At 41.1% G+C, this 24,698-nt stretch overlaps 1 protein-coding gene across 1 annotated transcript in view; it reads right to left on the bottom strand.

Annotated features, from left to right (window-relative positions):
- Positions 1 to 24,698, bottom strand: part of camkvl (CaM kinase-like vesicle-associated, like) — a 39,048-nt gene that overhangs the window by 6,667 nt on the left and 7,683 nt on the right. The window contains exons 2-5 of the mRNA XM_084916495.1: positions 3,679 to 3,785; positions 2,539 to 2,670; positions 2,215 to 2,289; positions 1,218 to 1,356 (exon numbers count right to left, since the gene is read on the bottom strand). Of these exons, the coding sequence (XP_084772621.1) occupies positions 1,218 to 1,356; positions 2,215 to 2,289; positions 2,539 to 2,670; positions 3,679 to 3,773 (441 nt within the window). The 5' untranslated portion in view covers positions 3,774 to 3,785. The remainder of the gene's footprint in view (positions 1 to 1,217; positions 1,357 to 2,214; positions 2,290 to 2,538; positions 2,671 to 3,678; positions 3,786 to 24,698) is intronic.

A 24,698-nucleotide genomic window follows, 5' to 3' on the forward strand; every position in this document is an offset into this window, starting at 1 on the left:
ATCATCATTTGATGTCACTTATAGAGGTGTGTAGACCTTTGATTGCAAAGAGACAAATAACTGTGTGTCATCTAAATAGCTGTGATGGGGCATATGGCTGTGAGGGATCTGTCTCAGAGGCAGCATGCATATAGAAGACAAAAGTGGTCCTAGTATTGAGCCACGAGGGACACTAATTCAAATGGTCTGCACAGGATCAAGTATTAGCTTTGGCCACAGAGAAGATTTTGTTAAATAAGTAAAAATGAAAACAATGTAAAGACGATCCCTTAATCCCAATCTAGGTTTCAAGATGGTCCAGCAAAATAAAGTAGTTGACTCTGCCAAATGTAGCTAACAGCACTAGCACTGAGCAGACATCACAAAGATATTCACTAAGATGAAAAGACTTTCTCTAGAACCTTAGATACAAGAAAGGTTCACAGCAACGCTGCTCTAGTGACTTGAATGTTTGTGTTATGATCACAATAGAGGGATTAGGCCAGATTAAGAGGTAATTTAGTTTTTTTTCACATCAGGCATGCTTAAATCAGAACAATAACACTGATAAGTCAACCTGTTAGCAAGACAAGCAAAATTAAGATGTAATGAACCAGCAGATTGAGCAATGTAGCTGGAATACTGGAATACAAATTATCATGTTGTTTCTGGACCATGACGAAGCCAAACCCAAACACACTAACACAAGTACAGTAAGCATATTGGTTTCCCTGTAAGAAGTAATTTCTAGTCCTGCATTTATTTCAATTTCACTTTTATTTGATTTTGATTTGGTTTGATTGGTTTATAATCTGATTTCTGCCCCTAGGTTTAAGCAAAATAAAATTTCATCTTTTACCAGTAGAGGGAGTCTGAAGCCCACGAGATGCTGTAGCTCATTCCTAATGGTTTGATGATGTCCGCTAAAGATATGAATCTCTCTGCATGTGTGTCTGTCACTAGAGATTGTTTCAAGCCATAAAGACAGTGTTTACTCCCATGGTAAAAATGTTATCAAACGTTTAGTCATTACCGGGATGGCAGAAGTATGCTTTTATGTGTCTCCAAAGATTTTGTGCTGACTAAATACTTAATATTGCTTTCTGGAGTGTGATGGCGCTCACTCGACAAAGTTAGTTAGTCACTAATCTATTTTTATCTTTTTATGGTAGTGGCACTCACTACACACACACACACACACACGCGCCATAAGACACAGAAAGGCAGTCAGCATGTACCTTCAGGTTCCTGTGAACTATGTTGAGGGAGTGTAAGTATGCCACAGCCTCCAGGACTTGTCTGATGACATTGGAAGCATCTCTCTCTGTGTAGTTCCCTTGGTCCAGAATCCAGTCAAAAACATCTCCTCCTGTGGCACTGCGTGCAGTCACACACACGCACGCACGCACACACACACACACACACACACACACACACACACACACACACACACACACACACACACACACACGCGCGTGCACACAGGCACAAGTACACATATTACTAAAAATCCCATGACATGTAAAAGGCTATTTTGAAACACTGTAAACCACTTTAAGTCTTTTTGCAGCACAGTTTCCTTTTATTTACTAAGGATAAACAACCTTCTCTACTAGGCTGGAGCCAGCACTGCTGAGCAATTAAAAACGATACTATTAGTCATTACTCTAACATACTTAGTTAAATTTTGAGATGAATGATGACAATGATTATCATGTAATGCTTCCAGCAGGAGGTCTGGTGCCTGGGCTAATGTGTGAGCTACACATAAATAGCCCGATGTACACACAAATGACTGCAAGTGCAGTTTGTCTTTCTCTGTTTCAGTAACACGGCATAAATAATGTGTCCACTCTGCTCCAGTCATTATTATTGCTTTCAAATACAGCTGAAAATATCAAAATGTGCAAGTCACAAGTGATGTGGATTAGGTGAGTTCTAGTGTATCGATCCCAAGCTCTCCACAGAGACTCTCTTGTAGCAGAGCAGTGCTTCAGGAGCACTGAGTAATGTTGAGTGTTACTAAGAGCAAATATCTCATCAAATCTAACACCTTCCCCTGTGTCTGAGGGGAACAACAGAGCACACAGTAATAAGAGGATAGACTCAACTCCTACCCTCGAGCTGCTGGATTTGTGTTACGGCACATGCACAAAAAACGACACTCAAACAGATACTGACAATGATGTTAACGCGAGAAAGACAATCGGTGGAAAAGTTCAAAGAAACGCTCACAGCTCCTGGATGATGAAATATTCCTTCCGAGTCTCAAACGTATCTATCAGCTGAAGGATGTTTGGATGGTTTATCCTGGAAGAGGCAAAAGAAGTCACAGACTGTAGGACGCTACGTGCAAACGTAAGGTGCTAAGGAGTCTGTCAGGTGACTAAATAAAGCAAAAAGCATAATTCACATCTCAGCTTACAATATCAACCAGAATTATTGCAGAATTTATTTCACTTGAAAATTTGTATATCCAAACATTCTCTCCTTCTCCTCCTCTCCGCCTTTCTCCATTGCTCAATCATACATCCATCTGTTCACAAACTGATTGCGTACAGTTTCAGAATCATGATTTCGTTCTTGGCAGCCTTGCGGACTTTCCTGCCATCTTTCTTGAGGAATTTCTTGCAGACAAACACCTTGTCTGTTTGTCTGTCCTTTGCCAGGCACAGCTCGCAGAACTCCTTCCTACGCGATAAGAAAAAGAAATGGACAGAAAGACAGACAGACTGAGAACAGCAGAAAGAGTAAATGCTGGAAGAAGGATGAAAGTTTCTGATATTTTTTGTATGAGAGCGCGGTCCAGGAGAGACAGAATAATATTCAAATTAGGGGCACAAAGAGTACACTGGCTGCTTTGGTGAAACTCAGTGAAATAATTTAATTAGGAGGTGAAGCTTTGGATAGAAAGGTTGAAATGGGTCTTACAGCTACCATCAGCTGGGCGGCATTAGGTTTTGAGCCTTTGGGGCATTCAGTACTTCACCCAAATGGATTCAGGGAAGCTTCGTGATGGAAAATTAAACTGCAATGTTTCACAATGAGAATGAAAAAGAAAAAGCGATAAACACAATTTTAAGAAGCACATGTACAGGCCTACAGCAAAAGCTTTGCACTTAATTCTGACTTAATGTGTTTTTAAGTTTGTGTGTGTGTACATGCACGCGTGTGTGTGTTATATAAAAGATGAGCAGAAATCTCTGAGGCCAGATGCTGATGTTGCCATATGGCCTCTTACACTGATTGGTATTTGTGTGTATGGTTTGCATGCCTGCGTGTGTGTGTGAGTTCGTGTTTCTCGAAGGGGTGCGCAGAAGAAAATGGTCTGTTTTCAGCCAGTTGAGCAGCAAACTGATTTTCAGAGGTCTTACGCAATATGTCTAAATATTTTTTGAATAAATAACAGATCCAGTGAATAAACAATAGCCTTCGAACAATGTGTTTCCTGAACTTTTACAATCAAAAATATTGAGACAATTGGCTAAAACGGACCAATTTGTCACATTTGTCTGTTACACACTATTACCTTCTGTCATTCCTGCAGTGAAACCTTCTAATATGCCAAACCAAATCTGTGGTGAGAACTGTTCAATTCAGAAAATAACTAATGAGGTGAATGAAAACCTTGTGCCTGTGAAATGTTTACAATGGAGAGGAGGGAAAAGAAATCCATGCATAAAGCTTTATAGCACTTACGCTCGCAGGACTTGTCCGAACTCATACTTGTCTGTGACATCAGATATCGTGTCATACGTTCGCCCATCTCGCAGGGCAAGGCACCCAAATGGCATGACGGCATTCACCTAAAAAGAAACAAAAATGAAAAATGAAGAGAAAGGTCTTTGAGTCACTTCACTATTGGGGTCAAATAAATTATTCTGAAGATACCTTCAGGTGACAGACAGATAAAAGGAAACGGAGAGCCAAAAACAAGCGTATTAAAGAGGAACAGAGTTACTGATGAAACACTGTGAAAGCTTCCCAGTTGTTGAAGTCAGAAGAGACTGAAGGAGCGTCATTACTATTAGTCTTTAAAATATACACTACGATGGAGCGCCACAGATACAACCGTGTCAGTTTCGGAACAAATGTGAATGCCGATGCTTCTGGCAGCCTGGTTTATGCCAGCCTTGTCAACAGACACTAAGCTACCCACTAAGCTTCTCTTTACTCTGCTAAAGTCTGCAGATTCAGTGCAACGTCTGTCAAGTTCAAGTTAAACTTTATTTCCAAAGGGCAGAGTCCCTGCATCCCTGAAGCAGCTGGTTTCTTCACCAATCGCTGGACTGCCGAGTAACACTGACACCGCTAGATTTTAATGACATAATTTCTTTTGTTCACAGTCTGTCAGTCTTGATATGACACAGAATGACTTTTAATACTTCCTTTCTATCTCATCGTAACTCCTGCTGCTAGCCTCGCATATACTGTATATAATACTGCACTGGTCTTTTCACCTGATAGTAACTCATACTGTTAACACTGCACATACTGTATGTAATACTGTATATTTACATATAAAATCTTCTTATCATGTCTACCTTAAAATAGCTTGTGACCCCACAGGAGGTTCCAAACGCCCAGGTAGAATATGAAGGATCTAGATAGTGAATCAGCAATCGATATACCATCTCACCACAGTCCTCAGGCAATCCTCACCCACATCTTTTAAGCACACCATCTACTGTAGGAGACAGATTCCCTGGAAACTTCACTCATCCATCCTCAAGGTCCTTCTCCTCCATCGAGTACTGTTACCTGAGCCTTAATATCGAACCTATTCCCATTTGTCATATAATTTCTATTGTTTCTATCTATGAGTCTCTTCAATTGAGTTAGGAAATGACGCAATAGGGAGGGAATGGGACATTTGAGAAGGAGCTTTGATTAATGTGAGTAATTGCATTGAGAGAGCCAGTAATGTAAAGATGACTTCATTGTTTATTGTGTAACAGAGAGAGAGAGAGAGAGACAGATATATATAACAGAAGAGAAAGACGATCCTTAGCAGAAATGGCACTTTGTGGGTGCTAATTTAGGATTAAGGAATGAATATCAGTGACATAAAATCCTCTCTCTTCTCTTTGTGTGCATGACATCACCAGTGTAGATGATAGGGCCAGAGGTGGGTTTGTCCTGTGATGGAGGAGGGGCAGGAAAGTACTGTGTAATCCCAGTGCTGGCCGTAATCTTTAATCTGTACCCCTAATCCAGAGTGCTGGGATACAATGTGTGTATGTGCAGGCGTATAAAAGTGTGTGCCTGAGCAAGTATAAAGGCCGATGCGGGTAAGTCGCAAGTACAGATAGAGGTTTGAGCAGGAGTGTGCGTGCCTGTGTGTACATATGCATCCATATGTCCATCCTTGTGTGAGTGTAATGCCCCGGTGAGATGGGAGGTATTTAGTGGTGAAAATGCATAGTACTGCCAGAAGATTATGTAAGCGCAACAACAATCCCATGACAAGGTCCAGGACGGTGAAGGTGAAGCTGGCATGAATGGAGCACATCCATCCCTCTGGGAACAAAGTGTACCCGCTGAAATAAAGTAAAGGCTGCCAAGCCCCAAGTATTATTCTTCAGAAGGGTCAGGAAATGGGTTTGCCAAGAACTTCGAGATGCTACGTTTTCAGCCCATCCCTTTCTTGCTCTGTCCCCATCTGCAGACACTATACACACTATTAAAATAAATCTGTTTCTGCCTTTACACTGGCATTAACGCTTTTAAAAACTTTTCCTCCAGTTTGTTTAACAGTTGGTGTCGGTTTAGTTGAAACTTAAAATGAAGCACTTCACTTCTTTGTGTGAAGTACAAATTCCCAGAGGGTTTGAAATGTGGATGGCCTTAAAAAGAACACTAAATAACTGTCTGTGCTTTCGATTTGGAAGGATGTAATCAGTCTAGGGTACTTTCTTTCAGTTACAGTGTATTTCACCCTTTCTCTCCTTGTGCCAACAGAGAATGTTTCTCAGACTGCCATAAAAACACCGTACCTGCAGAATACTGAGTCAGTGCGAGCCTTGAAGTTGACGAGGAGTAGGAGGAGATATATGGAGGATATGAGGAGAATGGAGATGAGAGGGAAGGACTGGAAAAGATGGAAGACGAGGGAAAAGGTGAGAAATAATGGGAACAGAAAAGCAAAGTGAAAAGTGCACTGTGACTAAGTGGAAAGGTGGATAGAGAAAATAGTGTACATGAGAACAGAACAAAGTGTGAAAGCCAGAACTGCAGAGGCAGACTGAGAGTACCTATCAACCTCACAGCTTCACAGCTATCTGTGTGCAAATGTTTGCACAGGTGAGTGTGTTTCTTTGCGAGTGTAAGTGTGGGCACATGTGGCTGTATGTGTGTATATGTTAACAGGCTTTGTTAGACTCACTGTGTTTGGTAAGGGTATGAAAGGATGTCCCCGGAGTCAGAAAGCACTTGAAGGCATGACAGGGCAACCTCTCTGTAAGAAAACTTTACAGCCACCAGCCTGAATATCTGCCACAGATTTGCAGGTAGCACGATATCAGGGATAAAATGAAAGAATTGAAGTGCAGTGCAACATTCCAGCCTTTCTAAGCGATGCCATCACTGATCTCTCAGTAGCAGGTTCGACTTTGAATCAGTAGCTCTGACTGCTGTACGATGTGGGAGTCTCAGCATCACAAAAAATGTTTCCTTTTAACATTTTCAGATTTTTTCAGTCATGCCTTTTTTTTGTGCTAATTGTCAAGCTGTGATTCAAACTTGCTACGTGGAGACCAGTGTTGGTCAAGTTACTTGAAAAAAGTAATCAGCAACTAATTACTGATTACTTCCCCCAAAAAGTAATCCTGTTACTTTACTGATTACTTATTTTTAAAAGTAATTAATTACTTAGTTACTTAGTTACTTTTTAAAAACACGATTTACAACCTGAATAGGTGATAAAGTGATAGATCTTTCAGCCCAATTCTACTTTTTCTGCATAATCCATCATACAAATGTAATCAAATGGAAAAGTCTCTTTTTAAAACTTGTTTTATTAGTTTTAATCTTTTAACTTTATGCATCAAGCAAATATTTAATTATCTGCAACATTCTCTGACTGGAAGAAATTAGTTTAACATTTAAACCTATTTTCTGCACATTCCAGCACATAAAATAAAATATTTTTTGTGTTTACACTCAGTCTTTCAAATAGATGCAAGTAAAACACAGCAGAAAATAAATAAAGTCAAAGACTCGCGGTCCTGTTGCTCTATTTTCACCTGTAAAGCAGGAGTGAGGTAGGCGGAGGTTTACCCTGGTGCAGGTGAGCCGCAGCGGTCAGTGGAAGAATCCGCGAGTTTCTCTGTGAGTTTCCCATCACGTCGTAGCTACTCGGTGCTTGCTTGGAAGTTTAGGGGTTTTTTTTCGCTGTAAAAAGAAGTTTTCTTCCCACGCACAACGGACACTAATGTTTTTGTCACTTTTTATGGAATCAAACTCAAAGTAAGGTCAGTACTTCCACGCTTTAAACGCTGCACGCTCATACTCTCTCCTGCACTCGATATATGATCCATTGTTGATCTGCACACAGCTGTTGTTACGAACGTCGCGCTTACGTCACTGTCATGAGACATTCTAGCAAAAAATCCCGGTTTTAGTAACGCAGTAACGCAGCGTTCCTACGGGAAAGTAACGGTAATCTAATTACCGTTTTGCAATAGTAATCCCTTACTTTACTCGTTACTTGAAAAAAGTAATCGGATTACAGTAACGCGTTACAAGTAACGCGTTACTGCCCATCTCTGGTGGAGACATGACTGAGCACCTACAGGTGGGAAAATGTATTTTTATATTTTTCATTTTAAAAAGAAGGGATTAACTAATGTATGATTTCAGTACTTACAAAAGAAGTCGGTCTTTCTGAGGGATGAGGAACTAACTGTCCCTTCATACTGGCTCTAATTAGACCACAAAACGTAACAAGCGCAGAGCTCAGGAGACTCAATTCAGCTCACACTGTCAAACGTGGTCAAAATAAGCACTGAGTCTCCTATAATTAAACAAAACTGTAACACAAATGGGAATAACATGATTTACATGGATCTTAACTCACTTCAGCTGAACTTTTGAAATTTTAAATAAGAGTCCATTGACATTACTTAATAATGTAGAATTCAGGAAACGCTGGCAGGGAACAAAAAAGGAAGCCTTGTAACAACTGCAGAGTTTGCTGCGTACTTTCCTTATATTCTTATAAAATGCACACCCATTAACACACACAGGCACACGCACACTTAGGTGTGAAGCCGCACCGAGCTATCCGAGACATCACACTTCATCTTCGGCACCCCTAAATCAAATTGCCGGTGCACAGCTCTGCGTTTGTGGGTGTCTGTGTGGCTGTTCACAAGTGCTGTGTTTAGGCTAAAAAAAAGAATGAAATGAAACAGAATAGCTTTTTATCGGCTCATACGGGAAGTGTTTCAGAGGTTCTTGGCGTCAAGGTTATGATTCTGCTATTTAACGCCACTCATGTCTTTGGCCATTCTGTCCCACTTGGCACAGGCTCAGTCGGCCTCTCTGGAAAAAAAGGAAACGGTCTCTTTCTTATTGGCAAATCGACGCTGTCTCAGGGCTAAACACAAACAGAATAACATAACGAAGAAACGCAGTGGGCATGCGCTGTGTGTGACGAGGCGCTATGTCTACTTTTCCTTTGGATGTGCTTCCAGTTTTAGAAAGATGAGAATAATTGCAAATGGATGTTATGTAAATATTTCACCCACTGCTGTGTGAAGCTGCTTTTTGTGTTGTCAGTCAAGTGCTTAGTTGTGTCAGTATGTCCTTGTCACTGTCAGACTGATGCTGCTTGCAAATCGACAACATTGTCATTATCTTCATCACCACAATGCAAATCCTGATATCCACACAATTCGATTAAGTCATGCTGCACTGCCTTTGTTAAAAGGTGACTGGAGATGCACAGTATAATAAGATAAACGGCACCAAAGTGTATGTGTCTGCATGTGTGTGTGTTTGTGAAGGAAAAATATTAACAAGTATGTCGATGTTTGCCTCCGGAGAAGAATGAGAGCAGCAGATTTACTTGAACGAAACATGACAGGCCTCGCATGTCAGGGTGCATATGCCTCCATACGCAGAGACAGTATATTTTTCAGAGCTTTGCTACAACTGTCCTTGGCAGAGCAGCATGCTGAATATATCGGCCCCTCGTTAGTGTTAGACATGCACTCTGCCTACCTCACAGCATCAACACAGGCGCGTCTTCCCCAGGAATAGCACGTTTTCACCATTTCATCTGTCTTTCCCTGCCTCTCCTGCTTTCTTCTCTCAGTCTTTCACTTGTCCTGAAAGCTTTTGTGTCATTATTGTTTCCAAATCCTTGACTTAGTAAACCTGTAAAGGTGATCATTTCAAACCCAGGCTGAGAAATGGAGGAGCCGGGATAGGGGGAGGCGACATCGGAGGTTAATACTGATACAGCAGCCACTGATATGCAGGAAGAATTTGGAGAAAGAAAAGAAATCTATCCTGTTGTGGGTCACCGCTGAAGGTAGCTCCACATATTTGATGGTGCCCCCAAAAGGATTCATGTCTCCCTCAGGACCAAACTGGGGATCGTTTGCTTTGGAGATGAACGTGTGACCACAACACCACGGAGCAAACTGGTGTGTGTGTGTGAGAGTAAGACGATTAAATATATTTAAAATGTCCAAACAAACCTATTATGTGACAGGAGGTAATTTTCTGAGTTCCTAAAAGGCCTTGAGAGGGTTATTAAGCAAATCATTACCTCAGTGTTTCATACTTTCAATACGATTAAAAATAATAACCATATCTTTGTTTTTTTCTGCCCTCGTCTTGATATTCATGTGCTTGTTTTTGTGTGTGCAAATCAGCGTGCGCCTCTTCATCCATGTATAACAAGACATGACAGCTGCAGCCTGTTCCTTATTGATCAGTCAAGAGCTCCTGTTATTTACTTGACTTAACACAGAGACAAGAAAAACAAGGCTAAAATTGACTTTTCATCATGGAACGCTTGGGGGTTTAAAAATCCTTCACATCAAGTCCACAACATTATGTAAGAATTGCATCAGGTGCAATTAGGAAATAAGCCCTTTCATATTGCCATTTATGTCATTTTGGTCCACAAAACACATTCCCAGTAAGAATATAATGCCATTAAGCAGAAATTAGTCCACCAATTCCTACTAGGCTCATTGCCCGAGTAGACAAGTGTGTGCCCCATATTGAGCAGAGCACACAGCAGAGGTTGGTCCCAGACCTTATCAGGATGCTGCAACATGAAAGTGGGACAAATAAAAGAGTTGTGAGGACATGACAGAGTACACAGGAGAGAAGGATGAGAGGTATGAGAAAGAGAAGCAGATGAAGGGCCAATTATCAGATCATTACTGCGCTTGATAAAAATCAAATGTAGTACATTTACTTGTAGCACACAAGCATGAACAACAGACGGTGAATGGAGTATCATCTGAAATATGGACACACACACACATGCATGTACGTACACGCACACACACACACACACACACACACACACACACACACATGCATGTACGTACACGCACACACACACACACACACACATTTGGACAGTAAACTTATAATATGAAGAGTTATGTGTGTCTGAATGTCACACGATGGCTGTTATGCATGGATATGATTCCTGTGTCGCATCAAGATCTATTACATTTGTTTCTTCCACTGCGCTCCCAGTAAGGGGTCTTCGTCGAGCTTGTTATAAGCACTAATTCCCTCATTTCTCATAGAGTGGCTCTCATCTAAGGCCTGTCTATGTGTGTGTGTGTGTGTGTGCGTGCACGTGTGTGTATCGATGTCTGTGTGTGAGGGAGAGAGACAGTTAATGTGTTTGTGTGACTGCGAGGCATGGCAGAAACAGGCTTAATAAGGAAACACACTGATGAAAATTCATCACATCGGCCCAGAGAGAGACGGAGACAGGAACCTCTTTCCAAATGCAGACGTAGGAAATTTAGCCAAATTCATGTTGCTGCACACAGTCGCTTTTACTGCTATTTCTGTAAAGACATTTGCTGACATAATGCATGTGTTGGGCTCTTGCCCTTAAGTTTTACTATCACACCCAGACTTTTCTCAAACCTAAACCTGATTCTAACCTGACACTTGAATTGTGAACAGATGAGAACCGGCCGAAATGTTCTTTCTTTCCTAAATATCTTCACTCTGATAGTGTTAAAGTACAATCCAAATAAAACGCGCGCACACACACATATATGTATATATATATATATATATATATACATATATATACATTGTGTGTTTCTAAACGTTTTACGACTCTGTCAGTAATAGTAATACTGTCAGCTTCAACCCCCACCCCACTGTCTGTCCTCTGTTTTCTGTCCCCTCATTAAGAGAGTGGATGAGTGGATCTGTGCAGGTCTTGCACAGTAAGTGCATCCTCAGGGAGAGGGGCCACAGAGTACCTTTTGACAAAAGTGTGTGTGTGTGTCTGTATGTGTGTCTGTGTGTTTGCCTGTAGCTTACACAGAATGATGCAATACCTGGCTGACAGGCTTGTTCTTTCTGACACCAGAGCAGCCCGAGGCAGGACCTGCAGGTACACACACACACACACACACACACACACACACACACACACACACACACACACACACACACACTGTGCCTATACAACTATACAACTGTCAGACCGAATGATGGTTAGTGATAGCTTTTTCTGAGTGTGTGTGTTTGTGTAAGTAACTTTCTGACAAAAACTGACTTCATCCATGAGCCGGATACATACTGTGGCATACAAAATCACACACAGACGAGGAGCGAGCACTTCCTCTAGAGCGGAATGGAAAATCACAACAGAGCTCCACATGACAGTAAGTGAGAGCGAGACAGAGTAAAAGGGAGGTGAGTAGAGGATCATAAGCAAGTGAAAAAGTAGACTTCATGAATATATTATGCAAATCTATTGCATAAAACATGTTGGTGCATTTACACGTTTATAGTTTCTTCTGTCTCATAAAAGAGGAACTGTAAAAAATACATTTATATCAACAAAAGCCTGAGCCCCCACCTCCCCCATTCGCTCTCCCTCGTCCTCTATTCATTCACTCCAAATTGTGGTTTTATTCATGTTGTGTTGCCTTGTCTGTTTTAATGCCTTCCTCTTTATATAAATACAAGTATTACGATGCAAAAACGTTGCTAATCTTGTTAAAGAAAACCCGAAGGCCTGATGGTAACGAGAAAATTGGGAGCTGGAGTTAATAAAATCACTGCTGTTCAGAAATACGGTAAACAAAGTTTAAAGGTAATGTGTCTAGATTTGAGCTGAATGCATAAACGCTGTGGTGACGTGTTTTCTATGGATTTTAACATTATAACATTTACATTATGTGCATGAGTCAGTTTTTCTGAACTGCAAATGTCTGTAAAAGATCTCATGGACGTCGATAGCTGTTGAAACATTTCAGTGTAGACCAAGTCGGTGGACCAGCTGACAGACCAACTGTTAGTTTAGCTGGCAAACAACTTGATGGTGCATCTTGTACTTTGCTTGACATTTGGTTACCCTAATCGATTGCTCAGCTGTTTGCTGTGACCAAGGTCAAAACAAATGCTACATTCAAAAATCCTACGTGTTTAATCTTTGGATACTGTTTCGCAAAGATGCAGATATGAAAAATTCATCTGTGGTTTTGATGCAGTTGATTGCAAAATATTAAAGCAAGGTGGGCAACTCCAGGCCTCCAGGGCCGGTGTCCTGCAGGTTTTAGATGTGTCCTTGATCCAACACAGCTAATTCAAATGGCTAAATGACCTCCTCACCATGTCTTGAAGTTCTCCAGAGGCCTGGTAATGAACTAATCATTTGATTCAGGTGTGCTGACCCAGGATGAATGGTAAATGGTCTGTATTTGTATAGCGCTTTACTCGTCCCTAAGGACCCCAAAGCGCTTTACACATCCAGTCATCCACCCATCCACACACTGGTGATGGCAGCTACATTGTAGCCACAGCTGCCCTGGGGCGCACTGACAGAGGCGAGGCTGCCGGACACTGGCGCCACCGGGCCCTCTGACCACCACCAGTAGGCAAAGGGTGAAGTGTCTCGCCCAAGGACACAACAACCAAGACTGTCGGAGCCGGGGCTCGAACCGGCAACAAGACGAACTCCCAACTCTTGAGCCACGATCGCCCTCAAGATCTAAAACCTGCAGGACACCGGCCCTCGAGGCCTGGAGTTGCCCACCCCTGTATTAAAGGGTTCACCTAAGGTTTTGTGTCATTGATAAGGATGTAGAGTATAAGTTATATGTGAACCTTAAACTGTGTGTTGTAATAGGTGTACATTATAGTACCATTTTATCCATCCATCCATCTTTTTCTGCTAAAGCAGAATTACCTCCACCAGCCATTCCAGGGAAACACTGAGGTGAGGTGTTCCCAAGCAAGCTGAAAGAATTAACCTCTCCAGTGTCTACTGGTTCTGCCATGAACCTCCTGCCCATGGGAACGAATCACATATCAGGCATCCAGGAGGCATCCTAGTCATATGCCTGAGCCACCTCAATGTAGATCTATTTCTTGGCTGCTTAAACCGGCGTATATTTAATCGGTATTATAACGGACTGAAATTCTTGACTTTCCCAAATAATCAGTTACTATCTGACTCATCACCAGAAGTGAAATGCAATGGCCTTCTTTCCAGGGGCAGGTGTTGGTTGTATGAAATCAAAGTCAAATGTTTAATTATTTTTCTGAGAATTTTGGCCTTGTTTTCCCACTAATCTCGTATTTCTTTCCCAGGAAGTCGAGATGTCTAAAAATGCTCACCCATGTGGGGATTAGTGCTTGGAAATTGCCAGCCTTACACTATAATGAGCACAGGGAAAAGGACCTTTCAGACAACACTGATTTGTAATTGTAATTCTGTCAGCCTGACATTAACACAAGAGCATTACAAGCAATGTTTAGAAGCTGTGGGCTCCATTTTTCTGTTCTTATTTTGTCAGTAAATTTTCTGATTCTACAATAGGACATCTGTACAAATGAAAAACATCAACCATTACCAAAGCTCGGCCGGCAGTACTCTTGGGGCATCAAGCATTTTATCATCAGTTTATTACATTTGTGCACTCACTAAAACGCATCGACACAAAAACTAAATCAGAGTCAGAGTCTCTGTTGAGAGCAAGTGGCTTGTTGAACTTCACTTCTGTGTTTTCCAGCATTAATCAGAGCTTACAATGTAACAATAAAAGTGTGTGACACATTCTTCAAGCGTGTTATTAATTGGAGCTACTATACAACGCTTCCTCTTGATTGTGCTGTGTCTGTATCTTTGTCAGAGCAATACCCTCAGAACAGCAATTACAGAAATGAAAAATCAACAACAAGCCAAAATGTTTTATTAAGGGTTTCAGTAATGCATGCCAGTGTGGAATCACACTCTTAATGTTCATGCTTCCCTGCTAGGAAACATTTGCAAAATGCTCCAGTGCCAAACACAGAACCAAGAATTAAACGTCGCCTGTCAGCTCCTCACCCCGATCACACCGTGTCGACATGAAATGCTCGATCAAGCCAAAAGGACAGAGAGAGGATATGTTTCATGAGTTTGGGATCATGAAGGGATGCTGTAATACTCATAGGAAGGCATGCAGGAAGCTTACGTGACGATCTTTTAGGCAGTGTGCAAGTGTGTACTGTACATGAGTGTTTGTGACTGGAGGGTCACCAGGGAGGAGTAACAACTTCTGTCAAGTGGTTTTCCTCTAAAAAATACACAATGTGTCAGTGTCTCAAAACGCAGCTCCCTCTAGGGCCATGAGCTGATGCAACTTTTATCAGCCAACTTGAATTCTCTGCATGTGTTTGGGGCACTTTTGGTTACACTTAATCCACTTTCAGATGCTCAAGAGATGCTTCTGTGGAGAGAGAGCTGTCATACACATGTGTGCAGGTGGGTGCGCGCGCACACACACACACACACGCACACACACACACACACAAATCCCTCTTCAGTCTTTGACAACACATACAGAACCACAAATGCACCTACCCAAACACCACCTACACGCACTCAGACACACAAAAGAAATACACATGCACACGTACTTTGCCACTGGACTTGTTATTATTCTCAGGTGAATAAATTAAACTGCAAAACCTTCTTTCCCAGCATCCATCGGTGTATGTGTCAATGCGGACGTTAATGTTTTTGTGGGTATCTCCATTGATCACGACTGCATTAATTCATTCCTTTTGTGACCAAACATGGTCTTTGGACGCACCGCACAGAGTGCCTCTCCAAAAAGCTGGACTTCAGATGAGAGGCTCAATCCACACCTCGCTTTGCCGGCACACACGCGCACATACACACCCACACACATTGCACACATACAGTAAACAAACTAAGACACAGTAAAAGAGACACGTAAAGATGTGCACAAAATCGAATGAAAAAACTAACATTTCTTGCTGGTTTTGCCAACCCGGCTGTTCTGCTAATTTTCATCAAAGCATCTCACTCCTTTTGCTCACTCCCCTCGCTTTCTCCTCCTCTGTTTACATCACGTGTTGCATGTCTACTGACTATGATGCCAAATAGTGATAGATTGAAGTAAATGTGCCTGTACGACCAAGAACAGAAGGTCACTTTGCTGTTGTCCATCAAAATAGCCCGTGTGTCTCATACAGTTATACAAAGATTCTTCTTGACTGTTTTGAGCCAAACCTCGATCAATAAAAACTTCAGCAGGGAATATAAAATACAGCCTGTCGTGAGCTGTAACTCCTGGATCGACTGCAAGATGTTGTTTTTAAAAAGGTTCCAAGCAGCGATCTATTATGGTGACTTCATTTCATCAGTTATTACACAGGAACAAAACATCTTGTGGCTGTAGATGGGAGCTTACTTTCATTACAGTAGCCTTTTATTTATTTATTTATTGCTAAATAATACAGTTGATGGTATGTTAAGCCTCACATTTCTGAATATTCCAGTGCATGTTAACCTGAAACAATCTGTTCAGCTTTTCCTCTCAGCCAAATTTGGCTTCTCATTATCTTCCCATGGGTTGTCTGTGAGTTTTCAGATTCTTAGTTTGTGCGAGGTGGCCGTAACATTTCTCCACTTCTGCAGTAATCTGCATCCCGAAGGCTTATCCCTCACACAAACACGCATAGCTACATAATTGAATTCTAAACAAGGGGCATTTATAATTAAAAGGACAAAGGATGCAGCTGTTACATTTAAAAATTTTCTTCTTTTTTTGCAAATGGAAATGGTGATAGCCGATTTGTGATGTGATGATATGAAAATATTATATCAGAAATGGGTTTAAGCAGAAAGAGAACCAAACACCATACCTTTGCTATAATAGAGGCACTTGTTATGTACCATCTGAATGCAAATGCACAACCACTTGCACGTGTGCATGTCTGTGTGTGACTTGGACAAGCACAAGACTTGCGTTGCTTGGTCTCAAGGTTTGAGTGGGTGAGACAGGGGTTAAGCGATGGGATAAAAAAAGATAATCAAGATGGGAAAAAAGAGAAATAAGAGGCAGCGAGGGAGAGGATGATGAGGATGATATATGGCTGCTTGCATGATCCAGTTTGGGCATATATTCAGGACAGATACGTAACTACACACAGATGGCTCCTCCCCACACACACAGACACAGGTCAGAGAACCAGCACTTTTGTACTTGTATTGCACTCATAGTTAGACCACATCAGCCATATATATATTTATATATATATATACACATAATAAAAAAGTTCTACAGAATTTGTCTGTAAATTTATTACATTCATTTTGTTTTGTATTGTGTTGATGCCTGGCACATTTTTTTCTTCTGTTACTGCATATCTTCCCAAGTCATGTAAGGATATAATAGACTGAAATTGATTTTTTAAAAAGTGGTGTCTCTCAGGCTGGAAGACTTTTATTGTACCTTTTAAGCTTTAACTTGTTCATAGGATTCACAGTAAGTGATGACTGGTAGAATTAGTTCGAGGCTAATGCAGGCTCATGTACATCCTTAGCTTTGTGCATCTGTATGAAATATTAACCACATCCTCTAATGGGATTTCATTTGAAAATCTGGATATACATTGTATTCAAAATAATGTCTGACTTGTACGCTTGTCACCACAATCAGAAGTGGATGACGATGAATGGGAAAGAAAAGATAGAGAGGGAAATGGGAGGCGGGCTATTGTGGTCAGAATGACAGCGATCTACTTGAGATGCCTCCAAATTAATTTTGGAAAATTTTGAGAAGTGATTGTACTCTGGTATTGGATAAGAGCCTTTACTGAAATTATTCATAAGCTTTAATTTCTTATTTTCAAGACAGAAAAAGCACACAAAACAATGAGGCCTGAATTGATGAGACAAACAAACACAAATGGTGTAAAATAGACTAATTCTGCAGACCTGTCACAAGGCGGTCTTTTGTGGTTAGATTTACAGTGTAGATGAAGGCTGAGGCTGAGGATTCAGGTGACCCTGAATCCTCACTTAGTCATGCTGCAATAGGTGTAGACTGCTGGGGGACTCCCATGATGCACTGAGTATTTCTTCTTCAGTCACCTTTCTCACTCACTATATGTTAACAGACCTCTCTGCATTGCGTCATACTTGTTATTAACCTCTGTCTCTCTTCCACAGCATGTCTTTATCCTGTCTTCCTTCTCTCTCCCCAACCGGTCGCAGCAGATGGCCCCGCCCCTCCCTGAGCCTGGTTCTGCTGGAGGTTTCTTCCTGTTAAAAAGGAGTTTTTCCTTCCCACTGTTGCCAAAGTGCTTGCTCATAGGGGGTCATATGATTGTTGGGTTTTCTCTGTAGGTATTATTGTAGGGTCTACCTTGCAATATAAAGCGCCTTGAAGTGACTGTTGTTGTGATTTGGTGCTGTATAAATAAAATTGAATTGAACTGAGGCAAGAGAGGGTATTTGTCCACATAGGACACAGCTCCATGGACTATTAATGACAGCTCAAGCCTTCCAACAGCAGCACAAACCACACTCTGTCTAATGACAAATGGCAGCCAGCTATTAAAGGACTAAACCATTATTTACTCACAGGTGAGTTTACCAAATTCCAACATTACACCATCTATATACAACAAGCACTCTCTTAAATAAACATATATAATTTACTACTATTTATTAACAATTACATATTTTATTTCTTAACCAACACCAAAAACACCAAAAACCCTTGTACAGAAGTTCCCCACACTCTCTTAACTCATGGCCTCTCTGCAACCTTTAAAAGGTTTAATTTGGTCAAACAGCCTGGACAGGAAACCAAAAAGACAGGTGAGTAATCACATCTCAACAAGAAACTTCTTTACACAAAAATATTTCCCAGAGAGAAAACAGCAGACTGTATTTGCTCCCGGTAACGATTCTTTTCTCCTCACAGGGAACCGCCACACTTCTTAATGAGGAGCAGCTGTGCAGGTCCTGGAACAAAAGGCTACCTGCTAATGATTAAAATACTCAATAAATATCCAATAAATAATTGAACTTCTTGTGTGCAAATGGTTATAGGTGTGCAAATCTATGCTTAAAGTGCGGTGCTAATTAAAGTTCTAGTTAAAGTGCATTCAACAAAGTGCAAAGGTGCTCATAAAGTGCTGTACAAGTTACCAGAGTAAAAATGGTACCGGTGTGGAGACCTCTTTATTACGAGACCACACAAATAAATGAAGCTGGCTGCTGGTTTCCTGTAGCAGTGACGAACGCAACCAATCCTGTTTAAAAGGATTCTTTTGAACTAGGGAATTAATAATTCAAGTTTAGCCAAACATATTGCAACTCATTTCCAGCCGTAGAACTGAATTAACTCAACCAGATGCACTATTCGCTTTATCCATGTAAGCATATGTTATGAATAAATGAAGCAGGAAGCTGATATAGATGCCAAACAGAAGAATGTATTGACCACAAGGTGCTAAATCCTTTTAAGGCCCATATATTCAAATGCATTCCTGGAATAGTCAGAAAAGATGTTACCTGAAGGAGATGTTTGTTGAAATGAGGGAGGAAGAAGCAAAGAGGGTTAATTGAGTGCGAAAGGAAGCGAGAAGGAAACAACTCTAGTGGGAAAAAAGAATAAACATTCGTGCTACACTAGCATTCGGGGGATAAAACACGATTGTGATAAAGATGACAAGAAAAAGGAAGAATGAAGGATGGAGGCAAACATGGAAGATGACAGATGTGAAAAGTGTGAGGGAGTCAAAGTGAGAACTCTTCCGTGAGAAAGTCAGGAATGTGCGTATGTGGAGGAAAAAAGAAAAACACTTTTGTGAAATATTCAGTGCGATAAAAGACTTATAGAAGCAAAATCCCCTCCCCTGAGAGAGAGAAAGGAGAGGAAGAAAGGGGAGGAGGAGCAGAGAAGAGGAGGAGAAGGGAGCAGTGATTGAAGTTTTGGATAAGAGTCATAAGGCTGGAGACCATTTCAACAGAGGTCTCGGCTGTGAAGCTTTGTGTAGGACTGTCAGGGCCTTCTCTATTTTTAAACAGTGAGTGGGTATCCTGCTCACACCTTATAGCATCCAGTATACCTGTCGAGTTTACTGGAGGTAACTTCATGTAGAAATTTGCTGCTAGATGATAGTTCTTGTGGAGAAAACAACTTCCAGTTAAATAATAATGAGCTCTTTGTGTTTTCACTGGTCCTATTTCTCAGGGAGACAAAAGTGCAAATACAACCACAGTTCACACACTGAGGTTCCCTGTCTCAACATACAGCTTTAGGAAACTGGGAATTATAAATCTGTTTGGTCGAATAAGTCAGAGGAATTGCTTTTTGGATCAAGTTTATTGGCAAGTCTCTGTGATTGCAGCAGCCATGGCTGAAAGCTCTGTAGTGTCAGTCCATCCATCTCTCAGAATGTCTCCTTCTCATGGATGCAGTTCTTTAGGAATACCTTAAAGTATTTTGGACACAAATATTAACATGAACAGAATGATCTTTGGTGTTCAAAGGTCAAGGTCACTGCCATCCCCCTTTTTTGTGAAGATATTATATTATAATATAATTATAAAATATTATAAAAGCGTTATAAAAGCAACATGTCTAGTTTTGGGATTTGAGTAAGATACACTTGCAATGTACACTATATGGACAAAAACACACATACAGGAGCTGCTTAGCCATGAGAAACCATGCTACCAAGCTCTCTGTGCACAGTTTTTGTGCTGATGTTAATGCCAGAGGGGGTTTGTAACACTGCAGTTGGCAACCCTGCTCTACAGCCTTACACAAACTGCCACTTGCTGAGCTGCTGTGGTTCCTAAACATTTCCAATTCTACTGCTTACAGATCACGAAATATCTAAAAGACATTTCACAAACTGACTGGCTGCAAAAGTGGGATCGTATTACAATACCATACTCAAACTCTGTGAGCTTTGCAGAGCAAGTCATTCTATAACAAAAATGTTTGTAAAAGCAGCCTGCATGGCTTGGTGTTTAATTTCATACACATGTGGCAACGGGACTGAAAACAGCTGAATTCAAAGAGTAATATAACTCTTGGCATGGTAGAGTCAATAAATTGGTCTATTCCCTTGTTCTGGACAAAAAAAAAGAATGTAATTGTCATCAGCCTGAGCTGTAACTTATGTTGTTTCAGAACAATAATAATTTCATGATCCATCTAAACGAAGTGCTTTAAGTTGCCAAAACTGAGCTTTGAAAGCGTCATACTTCGTTTGCCAGCTGTAGCACAGCCAGAAACATTGTGGTGGCATAAAGACTTAGGTACTGTATTATTTTGCTGAAATTGGCAACGATTACCATTACATTAATTCACTCTTACAGGCAGCAGTACAAACAAACTGAAAATAAAATCATAACACCTCGTGAAGGCCACGGTGACAGCCTGGCACTCGCCAGCAAGCAAAACAGTTGGACCAAAGAATGAAAATAGCCTACCTGTGATGACGACACTGCTAGTATTTGAATCATTTTACTACGATCCAGTTTTGTGAGTTGTCTTTCAGTGAGGGCTTTCGCTAATACTGTGATAGCACCTTTGTTCAGCTGATAGTTTGAGAAGAGGCTCAGTTTGGCATGTAAGGTGTCATGGCTTTAAAACTAGATGCTGTGTTGGGGGACAAATCTCCTTAAAAGTATACACATGATGGAAATCAAGCCATCAAGTCTAAGAGCATTCCTTCTCTCTTTACATATCCTTTTGTTTAAAGCTAACAGAAACAACGACATCTCTGGCTAACAGAGGTTATTATGGGAGCTAAAAGTTAAAGTGGAATTTGACAGGTGGGTGAATCCTGTATTCTGCTCTAGGGAGGTACTGCATGGGAATAAGACACATAGCCTAACATGAATGTACCTTTTCCGTTTATTGAATAGCACTTGCTGTCCTGACCCCTGAACACTCTGGATCTCTTCCTCCTCGCCTGTACTTTCTTGCTTATAGCTAGAAAATGAACTTATACCAGACTGACTTCTTTTTCCTGGGAAACACAACAAGTCTGTCTTTAGCTGGCACTCATGCATTGCCATATTTTACCAGTTAAAACAAATACCCTTGATCCTCCTCATCAGAGCTAACTATATATATAAGCACCATTACTGCACCTTTATTGACATCTGCAACACAAACGTGTGACATGGATGAGAAGGAAAAAAGAACCACGTGCTGACTGAACCATCTCCTTGGCTTTAACTGCTTCAGAATCAAGTTCGATTGTTCCATCAAGTTCTACCTTTTTTCTGAGAAAAGGATAACAAATAAGCTGTTGTATAAGAAGGCCCAGGAAGGGTCTTCAGCCAGTGTTAATTTCTCACATTGCATTTTAACAGAAACCTTAATTCTGTTAATTAAAGACATTTGTTGGAAGAGGTATTTAACAACTATAGCAAAAGCACGACATGGTTCTTTGACTGCAGGACTCAGCATTAAGGAAGCAAGCAGTGACTTCACAGTGGGTCGTTTTCCCCTGTCAGACCTGCTGCCCCAAAATTAAACAGACTTTCCATGAATGTAGAGTGAATTTACTCTACAATCACGGACACACCTAGAACAAAAGAATCACATTCACATACCCACAGCTTAAACACACACACACACACACAAAGGCTCTATAAATACAGTGAGGAGGTAATGTTCATCTTGTAAAGTAGGCGGATTAACTGGAACCAGGTCAGAGCAAAGGCAGAGTATGCTCTAGCTTTTCTCCAATTTAGCTGCTTTCTCACCATTTTTCTTGCTATTGCTGTGTTTTTGATAAGCCAGACTGCAATAGTTATCTCCTGCTCCCCCGCAGCTACTTGTTTCTTCGCTCAGTGCCATGTCTCTTTAAAGGCAAGCAAGAGACCACTTGTCAATATTTGTGAGGGTTTTCAATTTTGTGAATGGATTATGCAGCATGCATACTGACATGTTCAATTATTCAGCCATTAGACTGTATACACTTTTCTCTTTTTTTCCTTTTTACATAACAAGAGCACTAACAGTGCTTTCTCTCCATGGATAAGGACAGAGTGGAGATAAATAGCTGGAAGCAGGATCTTGCCAATGTATCATTAAAATAAACTACATTTTCTTTGATGCGCTTGGTTTGTGTATCATTGGCACAAACAAAGCACCAATGTGCAACAAATTCTAGCTCTATTTCACACTAACCTTTAAACTGGATTTTCCAACATAATAATTACAAAAACAACAATTCTATAAGTATTTTTCTATCCTGTCTAGGATAGAAAAATACTTCCAAGCTTGGATTGTAAATCATGTAGATGCACCTGCTTAAAGTGAGTGAATATGTGAAAGGAATGAGTAGAAGATTTTAAGGCCAGGCATATCTGTTACCATCAATACCTTTCAAAATCTGAGTGTCTCTTACTGAAGGCTAGATGCATTAAAGTAATCACTGGGGAGCCTCTGTAATGGAGCAGAGTGAGAGAGCATAGCAGGAGCACAGACAACAAAGAGGGGAAGCCAAGAAAAAGTAAAAGCCAAAGGGTAAGGAAAGGAAGGAGATATGGTTGGGTGACAAGAGGATGAGGAGAAGGCTTGATTTTCATCCCGTGAGTCATTCAGAATATAAAGAATGAACTTCACTGAGGAAATCTGCCTTTGTTTCTAACCACCTCAGTATTAAACTCATCCATCCTAAGAGAGGGCAATATAGAGAAAAGAGAGGAGGGAGGAGGAGCGAGATACTGGGAGAATCTGCGTCTGCCGAGCAGTCATCTTTCACCTGTAGCTAGCAGAGACTTTGGCTTGCATAATGCAATGTGAGGATAAACCTTCTTTTATAGCCAGCTGAGCCAATAAATCTGGATCAGTTCTGAACTCCCCCCACCATCCCACCGTGCCCGTAGTTGTCTGTCGGCTGCTGAACGATCCAAAAGCGATTCCTAATTTCTGTATTTGTAATTCTTCTTGAAGCTGCCTTGAAACTAAACACTATACATTACATGCATCCATGCATTCGGCCACAGTGCAGAAAGTGGAGACACTCAGTGTGTCCCCTCTGGTGTAATGAAATCAGCACTTCAAATTTACCTTATTTTCCCAGTATGCTTAATTGCCTGCATCTGTCTCCCTCTACGCGAACCGTTCCCTCTGGTTCAAAGTCCCTAACATAATTGTTTTCAATTAAAATGTGCTGTGCTGCAGCTGTCCTTAGCCTGCTCAAGCTATAGTGCTATTCAGGGGGACAGTTACCAGAATGTGAGGGGTAGTAGCACTGGCAGCCATCATTACGATCAGATGGGGAGCAACAGTTGAAGGCCTGATGATGCAGTGGCTTGTTGGATCCATCGTTACGACAGCTTGGGGTGTTACATAAGGGGTGATGCAGACAGGGCTGGTGAGGGAAGAACAAGTGATGAATCCCAAATAGGGCAAGCAATAAATGAGTGTTCCTTATGATGACGGTGAAGTAGTAAATGACACTTATGGGCAAGTTTGATTGTACTTCTGGATTTTCCTTATAGTCTCATCTTTACAACGGTGAGAAGGACTACAGTCGGTGAGGTGGGGAACTTTCTGTTTTCCATTTGCACCCTTTGTGTCATTTTCTGATCTGTGCCTGTTTGCTGGCCCAGATTCTAGCCCAGTTTTGACTCTTTTTTTGCTGAACTCAAAGAAAATGTTGGGCCCCGGTTTTAGCTCTGTTCAGTCTTCACTAGCATGAGTAAAACCCCGACGAACAGGTGAGTGGGCTCAGATAAGGCAAAATTGGGCCACATGATGTATGTTAGAGATTGCTGCTTGGCCTCCAGAGGGCTATTTGGTGGAGGGAAAACTACACGAGTTTCATCGTCTCCCCACTTCGTCCCAAAAGACCGGTGCAGTTCTTCTCACATCAGTGTAATGACATAGATAAATATGAAGAAGTGGAGAAAATATAAGACAGAGGAAAGTGAGAGCAGGCCTGAGGTTGAAGAGAAAGATGATCGAAGAGAAGCTGAGAAATGAAATATTAGGAAAAGCGAAAAGAAAAAAAATGAGGGGAAGAGGAGATGGAAAAATGACAGATGAAGACAGAGAGGACAATATACACAGGATCTTGTAATGAAAGCTGCTCTAATGAAGTACTCTGTCTGTCTCCATTCTGTCGGTATTACCCTTCGCTCTAATCTATCTTTTTCTTTCCATGTCCCCTTTTTTCCCTGTCACTTCAAATCCCTCTCTCTCTTT

Source organism: Perissodus microlepis, chromosome 20 (genome assembly GCF_051167445.1).
Source record: "Perissodus microlepis isolate ML-2025 ecotype Zambia chromosome 20, ASM5116744v1, whole genome shotgun sequence".
Taxonomy (NCBI): domain Eukaryota; kingdom Metazoa; phylum Chordata; class Actinopteri; order Cichliformes; family Cichlidae; genus Perissodus; species Perissodus microlepis.